This window comes from Erinaceus europaeus, chromosome 9 (genome assembly GCF_950295315.1).
Source record: "Erinaceus europaeus chromosome 9, mEriEur2.1, whole genome shotgun sequence".
NCBI lineage: Eukaryota > Metazoa > Chordata > Mammalia > Eulipotyphla > Erinaceidae > Erinaceus > Erinaceus europaeus.
In genome coordinates this window covers 120,307,426-120,331,787 of record NC_080170.1, presented here as the reverse complement: position 1 = coordinate 120,331,787, position 24,362 = coordinate 120,307,426, and the positions used below count along the sequence as shown (strand labels likewise).

At 42.7% G+C, this 24,362-nt stretch overlaps 1 protein-coding gene across 2 annotated transcripts in view; it reads left to right on the top strand.

Annotated features, from left to right (window-relative positions):
• Nucleotides 1–24,362, top strand: part of CRYZL1 (crystallin zeta like 1) — a 46,250-nt gene that overhangs the window by 9,624 nt on the left and 12,264 nt on the right. For both annotated transcript variants that reach the window (XM_060198658.1, XM_060198660.1), the window contains exons 2-6: nt 4,114–4,185; nt 8,631–8,708; nt 12,546–12,618; nt 15,239–15,283; nt 19,806–19,874. In XM_060198658.1, coding sequence (XP_060054641.1) covers nt 4,120–4,185; nt 8,631–8,708; nt 12,546–12,618; nt 15,239–15,283; nt 19,806–19,874 — 331 coding nt within the window. In that variant the 5' untranslated portion in view covers nt 4,114–4,119. The remainder of the gene's footprint in view (nt 1–4,113; nt 4,186–8,630; nt 8,709–12,545; nt 12,619–15,238; nt 15,284–19,805; nt 19,875–24,362) is intronic.

The following is a 24,362-nucleotide window of genomic DNA, read 5'->3' as shown; positions in this document are numbered from 1 at the left end:
TTATATATATGTATATGTACACACATATATATACATATATACATATATATATATAGTTATTCTCACACAGTTTCTTTATCGACTAGACTTTTTTTTGTTTTACTTTTTTTTATTGCCTCCAGGGTTATCACTGGGCCTCAGTGCTGGTACTACCAAAACCACCACTCTTGGTGGCCTTTTTTTTTCTTTATTTTTTAGCATAGGACAGAGAGAAATTGAGAGGGGAGGGAAAGATAGAGAGGAGTAGGGAGAGATAGCTACTTTACCGCTTGTGAAGTGACCCCCCTGCAGGTGGGGAGCTTGGGGCTCGAACCGAGATCCTTGTGCTTCGTACTATGTGCACTTAACCTGGTGCACTACTGCCCAGTCTCCTAGACATTATTCTATCAGCCTGAATGAAAGAATTATTTAGAGTGGTCTGAATAAAGCCGTTGGTATCATTATACATTTAATATCTGCTTTAAGGAGTATTCTGGTCACAAACAGAACTCTTCTTAGAGTCTTTGAAACTGGGGTGCATTGGGAGGTGTGCTGTATGTGGAATGTGATAGGCAGAGCAAAGAATGCCTTCCAGATTTACAAAGGGAGAAGCCGTAGAATGAAATTGACATGCAGTAGTTCCATTTCTCAAAAAGACAACTCAGAATTCCAGACTAAGTAGGACCAAAGCTTTATTCAGTACTGTCGGATAGTGACTCTCCCAAACAGTAGCTGGGAAAACCCACCAGTTTGCCACTAAAAGAGGAGACTGAAAATGCGAAATCTAGAGGTGTAGAACAGACGGGTGCACTGAGTTTCACTGGGAGGTGATTTCCAAGAGGGAGTGGGACTCTGCTTTATTTACTTTGCAGAATCTGTAGGGTTAATAGCACACAGACTCAGACAACAAGCAACATCTGGAGTCCCCGGAGGAGTAGGATATAGTTTGGGGCAGTGGGATGCATTTATGCATTTTATACAACTTTGAAAGCTATGCTGAAGAGGTCAGATTTAATATCATAGGGACTAAACAGCTGCCATATCTCTTCTTTCCTACCACACAACACACACCCGCCCTATTGGACCAAAAGTTTAAAATTAATCATCTGACCTAGCTCTCCCTCTCTTTTTATTTGTTTTTTATAAACTTTTTATTTAAATATTCTGTTTATTAAAGAGAATGAGTGAAAGAAGCAGACATCATTCTGGTACGTGTCCTGCCAGGGATTGAACTCTGGATCTTATGCTTGAGAATCCAATGCCTTATCCACTGCACCACCTCCTGGACCACTCTGTCTGTTTTGGTTTGGTTTTTTTGTTTTGTTTTTGAGGGCAAGGGGTTACATTTATTTTTCACCGGTGGAGGCAGGTGGATTCCTACCACAGCTGGCTCTCCCCGTTTTTATATGTGAACTGTTAATACTTGCTAAATCACAACATTTGTAGATGTATACATTTCTCCTCTAGCATCTGACTATCACTTCTAGAAGAGCTGTAGCCATCACTGAACTACTTAGCAAAAACTCCTTTATATGAGCCCAGTAGGTCCACTGAGAGCGAGCACATAGGCTTCATGGTTGCGGGCCCTGCTCAGCCACTGCATCTCCCACTCTGAAGGAACCATGCTTCGTTTAATTCTTTGCTGTCACCATCTTGAAGCCTTTATGGTATTAGGACACAGTTCTCCACATTGTCCTTTTGCACTAGGCCCTATAAATTATATAGCCAGGTCCATCATCAGATACTTAATGTGATGAACCCTTTACTAAAGGGCATGAGATTCTAGTGTTGTTGTTTCCTCCGGGGTTATCATTGGGGCTCAGTGCCTGCACTACGAATCCACTGCTCCTGGAGGCCTTTTTTTTTCTTCTCTCATTTTGTTGTTGCTATTATTGTTGTTGCTGTTGTTCTTGGATAGGACAGAGAGAAATCCATAGAGGGGAAGAGAAAGATAGACACCTGCAGGCCTGCTTTACAGGGGAGCTGGGGGTTCGAACCAGGTTCTTTATGCCATTCCTTGTGCTTCCTATTAAGTGTGCTTGACCCACTGTACTACCTCCCAGGATGCTAGTTTTAAAGAATATATTTAATATTAGTAGCTCAATGGAAAACCATTAAACAGAACAGTTAAGAATAATGACTTTGAAAAAGGCGATGGGAAGTTTGTCCTAACTCTAACCCAGCTGGTACTGAGACCCTAATTATGTGCCTTCTTATCCTCTTTAAAATTCCGTTCCATTATCCATAAACTAAATGCAACAATAATACTTCCCCCCAAAAAAAAAAGAAAATTCTGAAAAATATATTGAAAATAAAATAATCAAATGTCTCCAGTGGAAAGGATAAGTAGTGACCCCCTCTTCCATTAGACTACAAGTATATCGATGAGAATGAATCAACTACATACAGCAAGAGGCAACAACCTGGGTAAAATTCACAAACATTATCTTGAGAGAAGGAATCCTGATCTAACGGGGTGAGATATCAGGTCAAAAACAGACAAAGATCATTAGGGGCCCAGCGGTAGCACAGTGGGTTAAATGCACATGGCGCAGAGCCCCCGGCACCCCACCTGCAAGGGGGTCACCCCACAGGCGGTGAGGCAAGTCTCCAGGTGTCTTTCTCTCCCTGTCTCTGTCTTCCCTTCCTCTCTCATTTTCTGTCTGTCCTGTCAGGCAATAACAACAAGGGCAACAAAATGGAAGAAATACCCTGTAGGAGCAGTGGATTTGTAGAGCCCCAGCAATAACCCTGGAGGCAAAAACAAACAAACAGAAAAACTCCAGATGTTCAGTATCTTTGGCAGGGGAGGTAGTGACTAGAAAAGGGGGCAGAGGAGCTTCTGGAGTCTTACTGACAGTGTGCTCCCCATGTGGGTGGCCATCCTCGGTGAAATTCCGCAAACCATACACTCAGACTGATCTGTATACTTGCCTACATGCACATTAGACTTCTCTTAAATCGTGTTCTGAAATAAAGAATTACTCTTGCCATACAGTCACTGTGAAAACCAACTGTGATGCATATCGAGATGCTCCAATAACTCCATAGAATACTGGATTAAGTCTTAAATTTCAGAAAGGCTTACAAACTGATATAGAGAACTGGAGACACAGTCTCAGTAAGTGTCTTGGTGTCCACCTTTTCCTATTGAATGTTTTTTTTTTAAGTCTTTGAAAACCCTTTGCATGATACATTTGGTAATTTAAAGTGAGCTGGGCAAAATGATTCATCTGGTTGAGTGCACATACTACCATGCTTGAGGACCATGCCGGCACTCCCACCTGCAGCGGGGAAGCTTCATGAGCTTTGAAGAGGGTCTGCAGGTGTCTTTCTCCATCTATTTCTCCCCTGCCACTGCTCAATTTTTCTCTGTCTCATCCAGTATATTAGGGGGGAGGAAAGGGGGTGTCAAATGGCTACAGGGAGCAGGAGATTCACAGTGTTGACATCAAACCACAGCTATAACCCTGGTGGCAAAAGAAAAAGAAAAAAACTTCTCTGACCCTTAGAAGAGTTTTTTTTTTCCCCAAGTACATCTAATATTTTTATTGGAAAATTAAGCACATACTTTCCTCTGTAGCAAAATGTCAAACTCTGAGTCTGTTAAACTAAGACAGTAACCTGTGTATCCAGAGATTGCTGCATAATCTCGTTAGATCACTTTCAAGATCTGTTGAGAGTCGGGCGGTAGCACAGCGGTTTAAGTGCACGTAGAGCAAAGCACAAGGACTGTGCTTTGCTGTGTAAGGATCCTGGTTCAAGCTCCTGGCTTCCCACCTGCAGGGGAGTCACTTCACAGGCTGTGAAGCAGGTCTGCAGGTGTCTATCTTTCTCTCCCCCTCTCTGTCTTCCCCTCCTCTCTCCATTTCTCTCTGTCCTATCTAACAATGATGACATCAATTGCAACAACAATAAAAAAACAAGGGAAAATAAATAAATATAAAAAAAGATCTATTTAGATAAATTTATTTGAAGACTGCATTTATGGTTGTCATTCTATCCTCTGCAAGAAATTACTGTTTTCATTTGGTCTGAAAAACATTTTCTTGGTTTCTTTCATGTATATTTTTCCGTGTGTGTGTGTGTGTGTGTGTGTGTGTGTGTGTGTGTGTGTGTTGTTTTTCTTTTTAGGTGACTATGAAAGGCTTATATTTTCAGCAGAGTTCTACAAATGAAGAAATCACATTTGTATTTCAAGAAAGGGTAAGAAAAATTACATAGTAATTGAATCAAGATGGTATGTTTTCCAGATATGTTCCAGTTTTCTGATTTTTATTTTTATTTTTTTTAACCAGAGCATTGTTCAACTCTGCCTTATATTGGTATCAGGGGTTGAACCTGGGACTTTGGAGCCTCAGGCATGAGAGTCTGTTTGCATAACCATTATGCTATCTAGATTTTTGGTATTTTTTTTCTTTTTTTAAGGTTTATTTATTAACAGAGAAAGTATACTCGATGCTGGGGAATGAACTTAGGACCTTGAGCTATTGGGTCCAACTCTCCAACCACCTCCTGGGCCCCATGATCCAGTTTTGAAATAACCTTTTATAAGTTAACTTTGAGTGGAAGTAAATGATAAATTACTTAGATGAAACTTCAGATTTCTTTTTGTGAAATGTGAAAATGAGGGTCCCTTTTGTAGTATGACTATATATTTTTTCCAGTTTTTATTTTTTTTATTTTTATACTACAGAATTACATGTTGACAGAGGTTTGAATCCACACCATTCCCACCACCAGAGTTCTGAATCTTCACTCTCCCCACTGCTATCTACCACAGTTCCCCTAAAGTTGTAGACATGGGCCAACCACCTTCTCTACAACTATCTGTCCACATTTATACACAGTTGCCACTTCTTTTTCTGATTCAACCTTCTCTTCCCCTCTAAACCACTCATGACATCACAACTGCCTCCATATGTCCCTCTCCTTTTCCTTCTCTCTCTCTGGGTGCTGATGGGGCTGGAGAGCAGAGTCCTCTTATCTTCACCCTATCACTTCTCCCCCAATGGGAGTCTGGATCAAGGTTGTTTATCGGGAGCAGAAGGTAGGAGTTCTGGCTTCTGTAGCTGCTTCTCTGGCTGAGCATGGGCGTTGACAGGTCGACCCACACCCCATTTCTGTCTTTCCCTAGTTGACCAGAGCTCTGGAGATGCGAAGGTCCAGGACACATTTGTGAGGTCGTCTGCCCAGAGAAGTCAGGATGCAGTCACGGTAGCATCTGTGACTTGGTGTCTGGAAGGTGACATGACCTAAGTTGAGACAAGATGGTTAATGAACAGGAACCAGAAAGTAGGGTCAGAGCAGATGAGATTAGGGATTTTAGGGCAGAAGAAAGCTAGGAGAACCATTTTAGGCATGTTCCTGGGGGCATACAGCTTTAGTAGTTTTGCTTGAGTTTGGTAGCTGGCCTGAGGCTGGATGAGAATATTGTTTGAGAGAATGGTGTCAGAGTGGAAAAAAGGGCTAGAAAGTTGGATGAGGGAAGGGAGTAGCTCCCATTCTTATAAAAAAAAAAATTGTAGCTAAAATTAACTATTTGCCTCCATCCACCTGCTCCAGGGCCCATATGTAAATGCATATTTATATTTAGCACCAGAGCCTGGGTGACCTCTGAGTCCCTATTGGTCTGAGCTTATAGCTCATGGTCACATCTGAGGAACACTGCAGGCTGCACTTATTTCAGGACCAGACTTTTTCAAGTGGCAGGGCAGGAGACCCCCGCCTCTCTTCAGAGACTGGGTTATCCCTACCGTCATTGCTTTATGGTAGAGCCAAGGTCCTGAGAGGGCCCACAAGACACTGTTTTCCTTATGGAAGTGACCAGTGGTAGGGGAGAGAGGGACCCTTTAGAGGTCAAGGCCCATCATATGTGTATAGGAATCCAAGGATTCCCTAACTAGGGCCCCAGACAATCAGATGGTGTGATGTTGACCAAACAGGCCATTACTAAGCGGGCCACTCACTTGCCCTTATCCAACTTGTGTCGTCCTTTCTTTATCTGATCATGTTGGATTTTCTCCCAGTTGTTTAGGTGTTGAGTATCATTCGTTGAGCCCAACCAGAGGTATAACTAGACTTTTAAAAGAAGTGTTACAGGAAACAGAAGAGGGGGCCGGGTGGTGGCATACCTTGTTAAGTGCACATGTTAGAGTGCCCAAGGACCCAGGTTCAAGGCCCCAGTCCCCAACTTCAGGGGGGAGGTTTCACAAGTGGTGAAGCAGGGCTGCAGGTCTCTCTCTCTCTCTCTCTGTCTTTACCCCCCCCCCAGTTTCTATGTCCTATCAAATAAAATCAATAAAGTTAAACAAATAAATAGGGAGTTGGGCGGTAGCGCAGAGGGTTAAGCACAGGTGGTACAAAGCACAAGGACTGGTGTAAGGATCCTAGTTCGAGCCCCCTGCTCCCCACCTGCCAGAGATTTGCTGCACAAGTGGTGAAGCAGGTCTGCAAGTGTCTATCTTGCTCTCCCCCTCTCTGTCTTCCCCTCCTCTCTCCGTTTCTGTGTCCTATCTAACAATGATGACATCAATAACAACAATAATAATAACTACAACAACAATGAAAAACAAGGGCAACAAAAGGGAAAATAAATAAATATTTTAAATGTTTTTTAAAAATAAATAAGTAGAAGAAACAGGAGAGAGCTGACCCAGTTGACCATACACCCAGGGCTCAAGCCGTCTCACTGTGAGCACTGCACAAAGGGGAAGTCCCACAGGTGGTGGGCAGTGTGCTGTGTCCTCTCTCTCTTTCTCTCTCTCTCTTTCTCTCTCTCCCTATATCTGGGGGGAAAAATTAGTCCACCAAGAGTGGTAAAATTGTGCAGGCACAAAATTCCAGCGACATAGATAAGTAAAAGTGCTGCAGTAGACTTTTTAGCTCTTCAGGGTGGTGAAATGGTTGACAATTCCACTACCAGTACAGTACATTATGCCTGAGGTACCAGTTAGGGGCAGCTCCCCTGTTATTGACAAGGAAATGTTATCTGTCGACCAGGTTTCAGAAACAGAACCCAGTCACCAGGTAAGGACTGCCTGTAAGTGAGCTTTCAGATGGTAGCCGCAGGTCTACAATGCTTTCTCTCATGTTGTGAAATGAAAGAATTGAGAAAGCATTGTTTTCCAAACTGATTTCTTAGCTTTTCAGAATTGCTTCATTTGTGTAAAGTAAGAGGATGTTTTTAAAATATGGACATGTGACTTTTTTAAAAAGTTACCTCTTGGAGGCTGAGAGATAACTCACCCAGTAGAGTATACACTTGGCCAACTATAGTTTTTATTAGCGATTTGAATAGTGGTTTACAAGATTATATCATTATGGGGATATAATCCCACATCATACCTACAACCAGAATTTTTTGCCTCCACCCCAAATAATAGCTTTTTAAAAAAAAATTTAAGTTATCTTTATTTAGTTATTTATTCATTGGATAGAGATAGCCAGAAATTGAGAGGGTAGGGGCGTGATAGAGAGGGAGAGACAGAGAGACCTGCTTCACCACTCGTGAAGTTTTCCCTGTAGGTGGGGACTGGGGGCTCAAAGCTGCATCCTTGCACATTGGGTCATATGCACTCAACCAATTGCCCCACCACCTGGCCCCACCCTAAATATGAGCTTTACCAGGCGCGAGAACCTAGGTTCAAGCTCTTGACCACTTCTTGGGAGCACCATGCAAAGGGAATGCTTCCACGCAGTAGAGTAGTCCTATTGTGTTTCCTCTCTCTCTCCCTCTCTGTCTCTCTGTCTCTCTCTCTCTCTCTTGCCCTCTGTCTTGAAAAAAATGCAAACTATTGAGAGAAAACCTCAGGACAGGGGCCAGGCAGTGGCACACCTGGCTAAGCACACATACAGTGCACAAGGAAACAGGCTCAAGGCCCTGGTCCCCACCTGCAGGGGGAAAGCTTCTCAAGTGGTGAAGCAGGGCTGCAGGTATCTCTGTCTCTCTATTTCCCTTCCCCCTCTCAATTTCTCTCTGTCTCTGTTTAAAGAAAAGAAAAGACAACTTCAGGGCATCATGCTGGCACATTCAGTACGCAGGCTCCATGGTCTTAGTATTTCATGCTGCCGGGCTTAGCTGAACTGTCTATGATTGATGCCCCTGACGGCTAAATAAACTAAAGAAGATTTCATTGCAAAAATCTTCCTTTATTGTTTCTTTTTCTTTCTTTCTTTTTTTTTACCTCCAGGGTTATTGCCTGCACTACGAATCCACCACTCCTGGAGGCTATTTTTTTCCCTTTTGTTGCCCTTGTTGTTTATCAATGTTGTTTTTGTTATTACTGTAGTAGTTGTTGGATAGGACAGAGAGAGATGGAGAGAGGAGGGAAGGTTGAGAGGGCGAGAGAAAAATAGACACCTACAGACCTGCTTCATCGCCCGTGAAGTGACCCCTCAAACTGGGATCCTTATGCTGGTCCTTGTGCTTTGCGCCATGTGCACTTCACCTGCCTCGCTACCACCCAGGTGGCCCCCTTCATTGTTTCTGATGATAAACTATTGTATAATTTCCTGTAGGTTTCACGTTAAGTTAGGTCTAAGATTTGGAATGTGTTCATACTTTTGTTCGATGATGTATGAAAATGTATACAGCATAAAGACACATTCTCAAAGGACTATGTGATTAACTTGCTATATTTTGGTTCTAGGAAAATCTTGCAGTTATAGAGGATAATTATGTGAAAGTTCAAGTCAAAGCTTGTGCTCTGAGCCAGATAAATACAAAGGTATGGAGCTTTTATTTTGTATTTAGTGTACAGATGTGTTGTAATAACAGCTGAATTCTAAGTGCCAAGAAATTAGTGTCCTTAAAAAGAAGTGGAACAGGAGGGCGGGGCAGTGGCACACCTGCTTAAGCATACATGTTGCCGAGTGCAGGGACCCGGGTTCAAGCCTCTACTCCCCACATGCATGGAGGAAGCTTCACAAACAGTGAAGCAAGCACTGCAAGTGTCTCTCTCTGTGTGTCTCTCTCTGTCTCTTCCTCCCCCTCTTAATTTCTTTCTGTTCATAACAAGTAAAGGAAGAAGAATACAATGGCTGTGGTTTTGTGTGACTTCTATGTTTGCAGAGAAGTGCTTTGAAACACTTCTGGAAAACTATTTCTACAAGAGTGTCATTTGACAATACTGGAAAAAGTCTGCAATTCCACATTGAAAAAGATTTTCTTATGGCCTGAGACAGTGCAGCAGCTAGAACATAGGATTGGGAACCATGAGTCTCTGAATTTGATGTTCTGTTTCCCTCTTCCCTTTGTCATGTAAATAAAGAAAGAAAATCTGTGGTCCAGGAGGTGGCACAATGGATAAAGCATTGGACTATGAAGCATAAGGTCCCAAGTTCAATCCCCCGCAGACCAGAAGTCTTTCTCTTCCCTCCTAGCTTTCTCATAAATAAATAAATAAATAAAATCTTGATTTTTTTTTTTTTAACAGCTAAGGAGCTGTTTTGTTTTTGTTGTTGTTATAGTTAATACTGTTGTTATTGGGGGGTCGGGCGGCGGCACTGTGGGTTAAGCACATGTGGCGCAAAGCATAAGGACCGGCGTTTGGATCCCGGTTTGAGCCCCCGGCTCCCCACCTGCAGGGGAGTCGCTTCACAGGCGGTGAAGCAAGTCTGCAGGTGTCTATCTTTCTCTCCCCCTCTCTGTCTTCCCCTCCTCTCTCCATTTCTCTCTGTCCTATCCAACAATGAACAATATTAACAATGGCAATAATAATAACCACAAGGAGGCTACAACAACAAGGGCAGCAAAGGGGGAAAAAAATGGCCTCCAGGAGCAGTGGATTCATGGTGCAGGCACCGAGCCCAGCAATAACCCTGGAGGGAAAAAAAAAATTGTATTCCTTGATTTGGAATTCAGAATTAGAATTAGTATCGGAGGTAATCGTGTCAGCTTTAAAAAAAAAAAAATACTGTTGTTATTGATGTCATTGTTGTTGGATAGGACAGAGAGAAATGGAGAGAGGAGGGGAAGAGAAAGACACCTGCACACTTGCTTCACCGCCTGTGAAGCGACTCCCCTGCAGGTGGGGAGCCGGGGGCTCAAACCGGGATCTTTGTGCCAGTCCTTGTGTTTGCGCCACCTGTGCTTAACCCGCTGCGCTACCACCTGACTCCCTAAAATCTTTTATTCTTTTTTAAAAGAAAGATTTTTCTGGTAATCAAGTATATACAGAAAACATAAAAGGAAAAAATGCAAGAGAAGTATTTCCTTGCTTTTTCTAAAATGCCCATACGCCCCCAAATAGTTTTTTTTTTTTAAAGTTTGTTTATAAAATGGAAATATTGACAGGGGTATAGGATAAGAGGGATACATTTCCACACAATTCCCACCCCCCAGAACTCCGTATCCAATCCCCTCCCTTGATAGCTTTCCTATTCTTTATCTCTCTGGGAGTATGGACCCAGGATCATTGTAGGGTACAGAAGATGGAAGATCTAGCTTCTGTAATTGCTTCTCCACTGAATGTGAGTGTTGGCAAGTTAAGCCATACTCCCAGTTTATCTCTCTCTCTCCCTAGTGGGGCAGGAGCCTGGGGAGGCAGGGCTCCAAGACACATGGTGAGGTCGCCTGCCCAGGGAAGCCAGTTTAGCATCATGGTAGCATCTGGAACCTGATAACTGAAAAAGAGTTAAGATATAAAGCAGAACAAATTGTTAATTAATCATGAACCAAAATGCAAGAATATTGCAGATGAACATTTGGGGTCCCCTTCTGGGAAAAACTGGTAGGTCTGTTTTAGGTCTATTCCAAGGGGCCCATGGCTTTACTAGTTTTTGCCTGAGCCTGACAGCTAACATGCAGGTGGACCCAGGTTATTGTCTGGGGAAATGGTAGCATAGTTGGAAAAAGGACTGGAAAGCTGGATATGGGAAGAGAGTAGCTCCCAAATATGGGGAAAGTATATAAATATTGTTAACTGTAAACCCCATCGATCTGATCTGGGCCCCATATTCAGCACAGGAGCCTGTGTGACCTCTGCATCCCTGAAGGTCTGAGCTCACATTCTGTGGTCACGGCTAGGAACACCCCAGGCTGTACTAATTTCAGGACCCATCTTCCTTGGGTAGTAGGTAGAGTATGTTGTCCAACCTCCCTTCAGAGAATGGAACATTCCCTACCATTGTTGATCCACATTGAGGGCAAGGCCCTATAGGGGCCCACAAAGGGGTCCATTATGTTATTCCTGATGGAGATGACCAGTGACCGTGGTGAGAGGGACCTGTTAGAGGTCTAGGCCTATCATGTCTGTGTAGGAATCCCAAGAATCCCTGACTAGGGCCCCAGGTGATAGGATGGCCTGGTAGTGGCACACATTAAAGTGTGCCAGTCTCTTGCCCTTATCCAATTTTTGTAGTCCTTACTTTGTCTGACACGGTTAGCTTTGGAGTGATTGAGGGACCACACATAGATTTTACATTATATTTAAAGTGAACTAGAATAAAAGTAGCAGGAACTTCAACATAAACTGTTCTCTGAATTTTACACATAAACTACTCTGGCACTTTAAAAGTCCAATACTAAATATGGTCTGCATTTGTCCTTTAAAAAAAAAAACGTAAAAGGGCTGGGGAGACAGCATAATGGTTCTGCAAAAGCCTTTTAAGCCTGAGGCTCTGAGATCCCAGATTCAATCCCCAGCCCCACCATAAGCCAGAACTGAGCAGTGTTCTGGTGTAAAAAAAATTAAAAAGAAAATTTTTTTAAAAAGGAAAAAGGAACTTCACTCTGAATTTGGGTGCCAGTTTCTCTTTCAAAGATTTTTTTTTTTTATTATTGGGCAGGGGTAAATAGCATAATGATTATACAAAGAGACTTTCATGCCTGAGGCTCCAAGGTACCAGGTTCAATCCTCTGCACCACCGTAAGCCAGAGCTGAGCAGTGCTCTGATTAGAAAAAAGAAAGGATTTTATTTATTTATTCATGAAGATAGGTGGAGAGAGAGAATCAGACATCACTCTGGTACATGTGCTACCAGGGATTGAACTCAGGACCTCACACTTGAGAGTCCATTGCTTTATCCACTGAGCCACCTCCCAGACCACCCTGTTTTTCTGTTTCTACTGACCTCTTCTTCCTACTCATAGCTTAAGCTAAGACTCATGAGAAGCCAAATGATTGTGGGGCGAATGAGAATACAGTACCTTACTACTATCTCCAACTACCCTTCATCTGACTGTGTGAAGAGACGGGGGAAATGTTTAGATAGCTAAAAAGTGCTTTGAGTGTAATTTGCCTTCATACCTGCACATCAAGGTGTTAAACAAATGATGTCAGTAGTGATTTGAATAATAATATGCATACAAAAGCCCTACATGGGGGGAGGGCTGGGCGGCAGCATACTGGGCTAAGCACACACATAGTACAAAGCACAAAAGTCTTCCATATGTACTCGCAGCAAGCTTTTGGTTTCCTGTTCTGTAGAGAAATCTGCTTGCTGCAGTTATTTGCTTTGTCTCTATTCCAGAAACTGAATCATACATTTTTTGTTTCCTTTGCTCTTGCTTTTCTGAGGTCAGGATTTATTTTTGAAAATAAACAACTTTTCTCATGACTTAGCTTCTAGCAGAAATGAAGATGGAGAAGGATTTTTTCCCTGTTGGGAGAGAAATTGCTGGAATTGTGTTAGACGGTAAGTTTATATTGATAACTATTTTCTAAGTTTAAATACAATGGAAAGTGAGAGTTTTATTTACACAAACTTACACATTCTTAAAGAATAAAATTTAGTGGGGCTGGGTGGTGACACACCTGGTTGAACACATATGTTACAATGTATAAGAAGCTGGGTTCGAGCCCCCAGTCTCCACCTGCAGGGGAAAATTTTTTATTTTTTATTTTTTTATTTTATATTTATATATTTTCCCTTTTGTTGCCCTTGTTATTTTTTTATTGTTACAGTTATTGTTGCTGTTGTTGTTGTTGTCATTGTTGTTGGATAGGACAGAAAGAAATGGAGAGAGGAGGGGAAGACAGAGAAGGGAAGAGAAAGATAGACACCTGCAGACCTGCATCACCGCTTATGAAGCGACTCCCCTGCAGGTGGGAAACCAGGGGATTGAACCGTGATCTTTACTCTGGTCCTTGCGCTTCAGGCCATATACGCTTAACTCACTGCACTACCGCCCGACTCCCCTCTCTGTTTCTGTCTGTCCTATCCAACAACGGCGACAGCAATAACAGCAGTAATAATAACCACAGCAACGATGAAACAACTAGGGCAATAACCTTGGAAGCAAAAAAGAAAGAAAAGGAGAGAAAAGAAAAGAAAAGGGAAGAAAAAGACACAAGTAAGGGGCCAGGTGGTAGTGCACCTGTTTGAGCCCACATGTGACAATATGCAGGGACCCAGGTTCAAGCATCAGGTTAACCTGCAGGAGGCAACTTTGCCCATGGTGAAGCAGTACTGTAGGTTTCTCTCTGTCTCTCTCCCTTTATCACTCCCTTCCCTCTTGATTTCTAGCTGTCTCTATCCAATAAATAAAGATAATAAAAAAATAAAAAGACACAGGTAAGAACCAGGATTGGTTTATGGGATCCTGATGAAGGTAAGAGATTGGTGCCACTAACTGAGGAGGGGAGAGGACCAGTGTAGAGGAAGACAGCTGTTAAATTCAAGTGGTGACATCTAGTGAGAAGTTATGGGAAACTAAGTTGAAAAGTGAGAGAGATGTCCTCAAAACGTATGGACTTGAGACTTGTCCAAAAGTAGGTTGGATTTGATGATTCCACTTAGGAGAAAGTCAAAATAGTGGAGAAACACACACATACAAGGAACCATTGGGAACACTTGACAACTAAGAGAGTGTGAAGGAAACCCAGACGGCCAGTGTTTTCCTGGGAGAATGGGAAGCAGAAGGGAGAAAGAAGTATACAGTAGACCGGAAGCCAAAGATGCTTTCTAAAAAATATTTTTTTATTTTATTCCCTTTTGTTGCCCTTGTTGTTTTATGTTGTAGTTATTATTGTTGTTGTTATTGATGTTGTCATTGTTGGATAGGACAGAGAGAAATGGAGAGAGATGGGGAAGACAGAGAGGGGAGAGAAAGATAGACACCTGCAGGCCTACTTCACCACTTGTGAAGCAACTCCCCTGCAGGTGGGAAGCCAGAGGTTCGAACCGGGATCCTTACGCCGGTCCTTGTGCTTTGCCCCACCTGCGCTTAACCTGCTGCGCTACCGCCCAACTCCCTGTTTATTTATTTCTAATTGCCGATTTTGGCACTACAAATCCACCAGTCCCGGTGACCATTTTTTCCTTTTTTTTTTTTTCCTTCTTTTATTTTTGTTGCATAGAACAGTGAGAAATTGAGATAGAACAGAAGAGAGAAAGATAGACACCTGCAGACCTGCTTCACTGCTCATGAAACCTGCACTCCCCCCCACAGGTGGGGAACAGGTCTCAAACATGGGTCCTTGCATAGAGTAATGGGTATACTTAATTGGGTGTGCCACCCCTACCCCCAACAATTGTTTTGATGGTAGGGATCTTTCCCTACACATGCAGATAAAATGTACCTATGTCATTTCTATGTAGCTCCAGAAAATTTCTTGACACAAGTTTGAATTTATTTTCACAATCTCAAATCAGAGTAATTTTAGATATTGCTCTTACCAGAATCCTTCGTTACGTATCTGAGATGCTGCAACTAAATTTGACAGCCGGAGTAAGTGCCTGGCCACAGGAGAAGCAGAGAGCAGTGTGACCATCACACCGCGCAATGGATTCTTTCCCTTCATCGTTAGTTAAAGCAAGAGCAGTCATTCCCTTTCGGCAGTGCCTTGTCATCAGATTTTGTAGAGAATCCAGTCTTTGCAGACCACTCAAATGTCCTTAAAGTTCTTTTTTTTTTTTAAATTTATTTATTTATTCATTTCCTTTTGTGCCCTTGTTTTATTGTTGTAGTTATTATGGTTGTAGTTATTGATGTCATCATTGTTGGATAGGACAGAGAGAAATGGAGAGAGGAGGGGAAGACAGAGGGGGAGAGAAAGATAGATACCTGCAGACCTGTTTCACCGCCTGTGAATGGACTCCCCTGCAGGTGGGGAGCTGGGGGCTTGAACCGGCATCCTCACGCCGGTCCTTCCGCTTTCCCTCTCCGGTACTACCGCCTGACTCCCATCCTTGAGGTTTTTAAACTTAGTTCTGAGTTAGTGACTATGAATCCATGTCTCTTACTTTATTAAATGATTGTGGCTGATGTTAAATGACTAGGTAATGCTGAGTGTTACTTTTCTCCTCTCTTTAGTTGGGAGCAAGGTATCATTCTTCCAACCAGATGATGAAGTAGTAGGTAAGTTACAGTCCATAGTCCAATTGCAGGCCATCGAAACAACTGGCAGAGCATTGGACTTGTATGCCTGAGGCTCCTGGTTCAATCCCTGGCTTCGGGTGTACTAAAGTGGTTCTCTGGATTTTCACACTCTCTCGTTCCCACACGTGGTAATGACATTTAAAAAACATTAAAACTAGGGGTCATGTGTTAACATATCCAGTAAACTCTCTCCCTCTCTGTATCTCCCTCTTTCCACTTGGAATTCAATAAATAAGTGGGTAAAATAAAATAAAATGAGGGCTGGGGAGATAGCATAATGGTAGCTAAATAGCCAAAGCTTTCCGTGCCTGAGGCTCCAAAGTCCAAGTTTCAATCCCCAGCACCACCATAAGCCATACATGTGTAAAACTCAGTCTCATTAAAATAAAATAATAAGATTACTTTCCTATACATTGATTAATGTCTTTTGTAACCTTGCTTCCTGTGTTAGCACTTTCTTGACGTGGGGAATTTGCTCTCAGCTACCCACCAATGAAGAGCATTGACAGCTTCATCTCAGTAGCAAGCCATTTTAAAAAATTTTCAGTATTTGGCTGTGGGAGAATTGTCACTGTTGTCTCTGTGTTTGGAACAGGCCTTTCTTGGCAAGACTCCTAGCTGTGGCTAGACTGAAAGGCTTCTCGAGAACAGGAAAGTCACAGTAATCTGCCTACAGGCCCCTGGACAGCCTGGCTCTGCCCTCCAGGTGTGGTTCGAGTTGTACAGAGCTTCTTAGAAAACTAATGAATGGGGGTTGGGTAGTAGTGCAGTGGGGTAAGGACACAGGGTGCAAAGCACACGGACTGGTGTAAGGATCCCGGTTCAAGCACCCAGCTCCCCACCTGCAGGACGTCGCTTCACAAATGGTGACGCAAGTCTGCAGGTGTTTATCTTTCTCTCCCCCTCTCTGTCTTCCCCTCTTCTCTATTTCTGTCTATCCTATCCAACAACAACAGCAGCAATGACAACAATAACAATAAATACAACAACAAGGGCAACGAAACGGGGGGGGGAGGAAATGGCCTTCAGAAGCAGTGGATTTGTAGTGCAGGCACTGAGCCCCAGCGATAACCCTGGAGGCAAAAAAAAAAAAAAAAAACTAAATTAAAAGCCCACTCAGTGATCTGCGTGACCCAGGTTCGTGCCCAGCTCCCACTACATTAGAGGAAGCTTCAGTGCAATGGTCTTTCTCTGTGTGTCTTTGCCTTGCCTCTGTCTGGAAGAAAAAGAAAAAGTCATCTTGGAACGTTGAAGTCTCAGTGATGACAGACAAAAGAGAGAGAGAGAGAAAACGGGCCAGGTGGCGGCACACCTGATTGAGGCATGCACGGCACCATGTGCAAGGGCCGGTTTCAAGTCCCCGGTCCCCACCTGCAGTATGAAAGCTTCCCGAGTGGTGAGGCAGTGCTTCAGGTGTCTCCTGCATCTCTCCCTCACTATCTCTCCCACTCTCAGTTGCTATCTAAACATTTTAAAAAAGAGAGAAAACTAAGACTTACTACAAATATTCCATTTATTGTTTATCAGTAGTTAATACTATGTTATGTGTATATGTGTGTGTGTGTGTTTATATCCTAGACAATCACACAAATATAGCTAAAACAGGACTTTTTTAGTAATCTTTAAAATTACCAATTCTTTTTTCTTTTTTTTAAAAAGATTTTATTTATTAATGAGAAAGATAGAGAGAGAGAAAGAACCAGACATCACTCTGGTACATGTGCTGCTGGGGATTGAACTCTGGACCTCATGCTTGAGAGTCCAAGGCTTTATCCAGTGCGCCACCTCCCAGACCACACTTTTTTTTTTTAATTTAAAGATTTTATTTACTTATTCAAGAGAAATGATAGGAAACAGAGAAAGAATCAGACCTCACTCTGGTACATGTGCTGCCGGGGATTGAACTCAAGACCTCATGCTTGAGAATCCAGTGGTTTTATCCACTGTGCCACCTCCCAGACCACACATTACCAATTCTTTTTGGGAAACATCCCTAAGGTATTCATAGAAACTTAGAAAGCATGGTCTTCTGGCATGCTTGAGGCTCTTAATAGATTTTTAGGAAAGTTTTCATTAACTTTTGTTTACAGCATTACCTTCCACTCAGGTGTTTTTCTAGAAAAGAATGCATTCAGGAAGGTTGTAGAGTTATAGTGAAATCATGAGAAGGCCGGACATCATAACAAGTACTGGTTGGGGGTAGAGAGCATAATGGTTATGCAAAGAAACTCATGCCTGACGGTCCAAAGTCCCAGGTTCAATTCCCCACACCACCATAAGCCAGAGCTGAGCACGGCTCTGGTGTTTCTCACTGTATCTTTCTCTCTGTGCATCTCTCTCAAAAAAAAAAAAAAATATATATATATATAAATAAATAAAAGACTTAAAAAATACTTTTAAAAAAAGAAGTGCTGAGAGGGTTCTTTCTCTCTCTCTTTCTCTGTTTCTTTTTCTGTGCAGGGGCTTTTGCACCTGTGTGATTCCGCTGCACCAACACACACACACACACACACACACATTTTTTTAAATTTCAGATAGAGACAGAGGGAGGGTAAAAGAGAAACACCACACCAGCACTCCTCAATTTATGAAGCTTCCCTTGTGTTGGTGACTCTGAGCTGGCTTCTTGTATGTGGCTCTCTACATGTGAGCTCTCATAGTCTTTTTTTTTTTTTTTCCAAATCAGCTCAAGAAGTCAGTGACATTTTTTTCAAATTAATAAACAAAACAAAAGCAGACGAGCTCACAGAGCCAAACTACCAGTGCAGCTATATAAACAGGATAGTTTTTATTTTTCGGTTGTTTGGGTTTTTTTTTTTTTTGGTTTTGTTGTTTTTGTTGTTGTCAATATTTTATTTATTTTCATAAGAGAAATACACTGAGACAGAGAAACCAGACCCCTGTTCAGCTCTACTTTATCCTGGTGTTGGGAACTGAACCTGAGATCTCACTCAGAGTCTCAGGCATGAAAGTCTTTTGCATAACCATTGCGCTATCTCCCTAGCCCTTTGTTTTGTTTTGTTTTTTAGCTAGAGACAAAAAAGGCAAAGAGGCAGAGAGAGTGAAATAAAGACCACAGCACCGAAGCTTCTTTCAAGACACTGGGGGGCCAGACTCAAACCTGGGTCACACACATGCCAGCCCTGTCCTTGACAGTTTGAACATTAAGACTCTGATCGGGCTTTATTCATCAGCCATGGTCTCTCCCATCACTTGAGTGAAAGAAGAAGCAGAAAAAGAAAGAGGTGGTGTAATGTTCAGATCAGAAATAGAACTCTCCTCTTCCGTATTTCTGAAGTATCAAAGTGGAAAGATTGTACAGTGGTACTGCATAGAACTTGTTTGCAAGAGGTCTCAGTTTTTTGGGCTTTGTTTGGGTGTTTTTTATTGTTTGTTTGTTTGTTTTTTATTGGCTAAAGAGAGAAATCTAGGAGGAAAGGGAAGAGAGAAAGACACCTGCAGCACTACTTCATATCCAGAACTGAGCACTGTTCTGATTTAAAAAAAAAAAAAAAGGAAAGCATGCTTTTGGTGTCTCTCCTTTCCCTACACTAGCAGTTAATAGGATCATTCTCAGAATTCCACTGTAGAAATTCAGAAGAATTTGTTTTTCCTGACCTGGACCTACAAGATTTCACCAACCAAGGTCATTTAGTTCCATTTAGAGAGAGTGAGAAGGACACTAGCACATTAGAACTGCCTTTAGGGGCCTGGTGGTGACGTATCTGGTTGAGCACACAGGTTACAATGTGCAAGGACCCAGGTTCAAGCTGTCTGTTCTCACCTGCAGGGGAAAACTTTGCAAGTGGTGAAGCAGGGCTGCAGGTGTCTCTCTGTCTCTCTCCCTTTCTATCTCCCCCTTCCCTCTCAATTTCTGGCTGTCTCTATTCTATAAATAAATAAAGATTTGGAGCCAGGTTGTGGTGCATCTGGTTAAGCACACATATTAAAGTATGCAAGGTTGCAAGTTCAAACCCCTGGTCCCCACCTACAGGGGGAAAACTTCACAACTGGTAGAGCAGGGCTGCAGGTCTGTGTGTGTGTGTGTGTGTGTGTGTGTGTGTGTGTGTGTCTCCTCCCCTCTCAATTCCTCTCTGTCTCTATCCAATAATAAATAAAAACATTGGGAAAAAAAAAGAAAAGAAAAGAAAAGAAAAGACAGTTGTCCGGGAGGTGACACAGTGATAAAGCTTTGGACTCTCAAACATGAGATCTAGAGTTTGATCCCTGGCAGCACATGTACCAGAGTGATGTCTGGTTCGTTCTCTCTCCTCCTGTCTTTCTCATAAATAAATACAATTTAAAAAAAAAGAAAGAAAGAAAAGACAGAACTGCCTCCAGTGCCACAGCCCCTCTCAGGTGGTGGCAGGGTTTTAACGTGGACCGGAAGCTCCTGTACCCTGCCAAGGAAAAATGTACGCTAATACTTAACAAGGACCTCGAAGGAGTGGATTGAGTTATGCTGGAGTGTTTCCTTTATGTCTCTTGTTTTAATTTTCAGGAATTCTACCCCTGGATTCTGAAGACCCTGGCGTCTGTGAAGTAGTAAGAGTACATGAGCATTATTTAGGTATGTAGACTTCAGTGCTATGCTGTTTCTCTCGCTCTCTCTTGCTGTCCGTCTCTACCTATATAAAAATCATTTATTTATGATAGAGATGGGGATTCTGGAACATCCAGTGCCAGGGAGTGAACTCAGGACCTCATGCTTGTAAGGCCAGTCCTTTACTCACTCTACCACCTCCCGGGGCGAGTTACTGTTTGAATCTCTTTGCATGTGCCATGATGGGCAGAGTAAACTAACTTCTGGCTTCTCAGGGAAATCCTTCTAGCTCACATTTAGTAGCCATAAAATTTCTGTTCAGAGGGGGACCTTTTACGTTTTAATTTAAATTTCCCATGGGAATATTTAAAGAGATGTTTCTATGCTTTCAATTTGTATCAATCCATATTTTGATTTTTTGGCCTCCTATCTTTGATTATTAATTTGTAGACCACCTGTGAAGCGACTCCCCTGCAGGTGGGGAGCTGGGGGCTCGAACTGGGATCCTTACGCTGGTCCTTAGGCTTCACGCCACCTGCACTTAACCCACTGTGCTACCACCCGACTCCCAATAGTGATTTTATTTTTCATTGCAAATTTTGCACACATTCCTAACATTAACCCTTTGGATCTACAGCTGAAAGAATTGGAACTGGAGTTCTCAGTTTCTGTGATATTATTATTGCTGACTCATATGTGGCTCTTGTCCATATGTCATTACTTTTAATAACATAATGAGCACTTGCAGACCAAGTGACACAAGAGCAAATACCTCAACATTAAACTGAATCTAACCAGTCCGTTTCAGAACCTTTGTTATAAAGTGTAGTTTTATTGATAACAATGTTTTTTTTAATTTCTTGATTGGGGAATTCATGTTTTACATTCAACAGTAGATAACAATGTTTTTTAATGACCACGTGGTTTACTTTCTTTTTTTTTTTAAAGGATTTTCTTTTTATTTATTTTTTTATATTTATTTTCCTTTTTGTTGCCCTTGTTATTCTTCATTGTTGTAGTTATTATTGTTGTTATTGTTGTCATTGTTGTTGGATAGGACAGAGAGAAATGGAGAGAGGAGGGGAGGACAGAGAGGGGAGAGAAAGACAGACACCTGCAGACCTGCTTCACCGCCCGTGAAGCGACTCCCCTGAAGGTGGGGAGCCGGGGTTCGAACCGAGATCCTTACGCCGGTCCTTGCGCTTTGTACCACTTGCGCTTAACCCGCTGCGCTACTGCCCGACTCCCATGGTTTACTTTCTAATGAAACTGTAGGTAATCTCAGTTTTATAGAGAGGATAAAAAACTATTCCATATAAGTATGCCATGCACAAGTTTATTTTTTTTTAGATATTTATTTATTCCCTTTTGTTGCCCTTACTATTTTATTGTTTTAGTTATTATTGTTGCTATTATTGATGTAATTGTTGTTAGATAGGACATAGAGAAATGGATAGAGGAGGGGGAGACAGGGGGAGAGAAAGACAGACACCTGAAGACATGCTTCACCACTTGTGAAGTGACTCCCCTGCAGGTGGGAACTGGGGGCTCAAACTTGGATCTTTGTGTGGATCCTTTCCCACATCCTTATGCCTAGTACTATGTGCACCCAGTCAGCTGCATCATTGCCCAGCCCCCTGAAATAAACATTTTTAAAACATTTTATTTATTTTCCCTTTTGTTGCCCTTGTTGTTTTTCATTGTTGTTGTAGTTATTTGGTGTCATTGTTGTTGGATAGGACAGAGAGAAATGGAGAGAGGAGGGGAAGACAGAGAGGGGGAGAGAAAGACAGACACCTGCAGACCTGCTTCACCACCCGTGAAGCGACTCCCCTGCAGGTGGGGAGCCAGGGCCTCGAACCCGGATCCTCACGCCGGTCCTTGCGCTTTGTGCCACCTGCACTTAACTCGCTGCGCTACCACCTGACTCCCTGAAATAAATATATATTTTAAATATTTATTTATTTATTTATTCCCTTTTTGTTGCCATTGTTGTTTTATTGTTGTGGTTATTGTTGCTGTTATTATTGTCATTGTTAGATAGGAGAGAAATGGAGGGGGGGCCAGGGAAGACACCTGCAGACCTGCTTCACCGCCTGTGAAGCGACTCCCCTGCGGGTGGGGAGCTGGGGGCTCAAACCAGGATCCTTACGCTGGTCCTTGTGCTTTGCGCCACCTGAGCTTAACCCACTGCACTACCATCCCACTCCCGATTTTTTTAAGTATTGTATTTTATTTACTTATTTATTTATTTATTTTAATTCTCTGAGAGAGATACAAAGGGAGAAAGGCACAGAGAGAAACACCGGAGCACACTGCTCAGCTCTGGTGTATGGTGATGCGGGGATGGAACCTTGGACTTCGGAGCCTCAGGCATGAGAGTTTCTCTGCATAACCATTATGCTATCTACCCCTGCCGCACAAGTTTATTTTGTACTATTATTTAGAGTCAGACTTGCAGTCCAGTTAGCTATCTGACCTGAGACAAAATTATTATTTTTCATTTTTTTTATGATTTCTGTATTTTCATGATGGGGTATCTAGAGCTCTGTTCAGCTCTGGTGTGTGGCGGTGCCAGAGGTAAGACCTGCCACCTGTGAGTCCTCGGGCACAAGCCCTGTGCTCTCTCCCTCCGCCTAGATAGGAGCATTCTTCACAGCATTGGTCATAACTCCCCCAGACAGGATATTTCTTGCCTGAAGAATGGATAATCAAGCAAAGGTGTTTTTTCACATAGTGGAATATTGTAAAGAGAGAGAAATGAAAGGGGGCCAAGTGGTGCCGCACCTGATTGAGCACACATGTTACAAGGACCTGGGTTCAAGCCCCTGGTGCCCACCTGCAGGGGGAAGGCTTTTCGAGTGGTGAAGCAGGGCTGCAGGTGTCTCTGTCTCTCTCTATCTCCACCTGCCCTCTTGATTTCTGGCTGTCTCTACCCAATAAATAAAAATAATAAATTAACAAAAATAATAGTTAAAAGAGAAATGAGGGCATGGGTAGATAGCATAATGGTTATGGAAACCGGCTTTCATATCTGAGGCTTTGATGTCCAGGGTTCAATCCCCTACACCACCGTAAATCAAAGCAGGTCAGTGCTCTGGTTTAAAAAAAAAATTAAAGAAATGGAAACACTCTAGCCACAAGTACACAGAAAAGACATGTGTCCAGAACTAGTGTTGAGCAGAAAAGACAAAAGAGAAGAGAATATTTAATGGTTTTGGTTCCTTTTTAGTATTTATTTATTTATGTATTCCCTTTTGTTTTTATTGTTGCAGTTATTATCGTTATTGTTGGATAGGATAGAGAGAAATGGAGAGAGGAGGGGAAGACAGAGAGGGTGAGAGAAAGATAGACACCTGTAGACCTGCTTCACCGCCTGTGAAGCAACGCTCCTGCAGGTGGGGAGCTGGGGCTTGAACTGGGATCCTTAAGCTGGTCTTTGAGCTTTGCGCCAACTGCGCTTAACCTGCTATGCTACTGCCTGACTCCTGGGTTTGGTTCCTTTTGTGTAAAGTTCAGGGCTGGAGGGGGGGGCAGCATAATGCTTATGCAGAGTCTTCCATGCCTGAGGCTCTAAATTCCCAGGTTCAGTCCTCAGCACCACCAGAGTTCTGATAAAAAATAAATTAATTGGGAGTCGGGCGGTAGTGCAGCGGGTTAAGCACACGACCGGTAAGGATTCTGGTTCGAGCTCTCAGCTCCCGCCTGCAGGGGAGTCACTTCACAAGTGGTGAAGCAGGTCTGCAGGTGTCTATCTTTCTCTCCCCCTCTCTGTCTTCCCCTCGTCTTTCCATTTCTCTCTGTCCTATCCAACAACGACATTAATAACAACAATAATAAAACAACAAGGGCAAAAAAAGGGACTAAATAAATATTAACAAAATTTTTTAAATAAATAAATGACTCATATTTGCCCAATTTATTGAAAAATAAATTATGAAAACAGTTAGGAATTTGAGTGAGAAGGGGTCAGGAAGTGACATGCCTGCTTGATCACATAGATTACAGTGCTTAAGGGCCCTGGTTCAAGGCCCCGCTCCCCACCTGCAGCAGGGAAGCTCCGCAAGCATTGGAGTAGTCCCAAAGTTGTTGTCTCTATTTCTTTTCCTCTCTATTTTCTCCTTCCCTCTCAACTTCCCTCTGTCTCTATCCTAAATGAATGAAATGTTGAGAATCTGATAGTGGTGGTTTCTTCTGATGGCAATTACATCTTGTTAAGCAAACCAAAACAGGTGGTGGTGATCTCTGGCCTCTGGTGGGGAGAGGATGCTCCTGGGATGAGGGTCATGTCTGTCAACCAGGATAAGGATTACTTGCTGTTGGTTTATATATTTCTTGCTGTGTATTCATGCAGCTGTACTTTATATTCCGTGTACTTTTTCTGCAAGTGAACTCGTGGACCTCACATTAAATAGTTTGAAATACATGCACACAGTGGATTCTCTGTTGGAAGCGGGTTATCTGTGGGCTTGAATGCAGGCAGGAGAACCGCAGTGCAGGACAAAGAGAACAGCT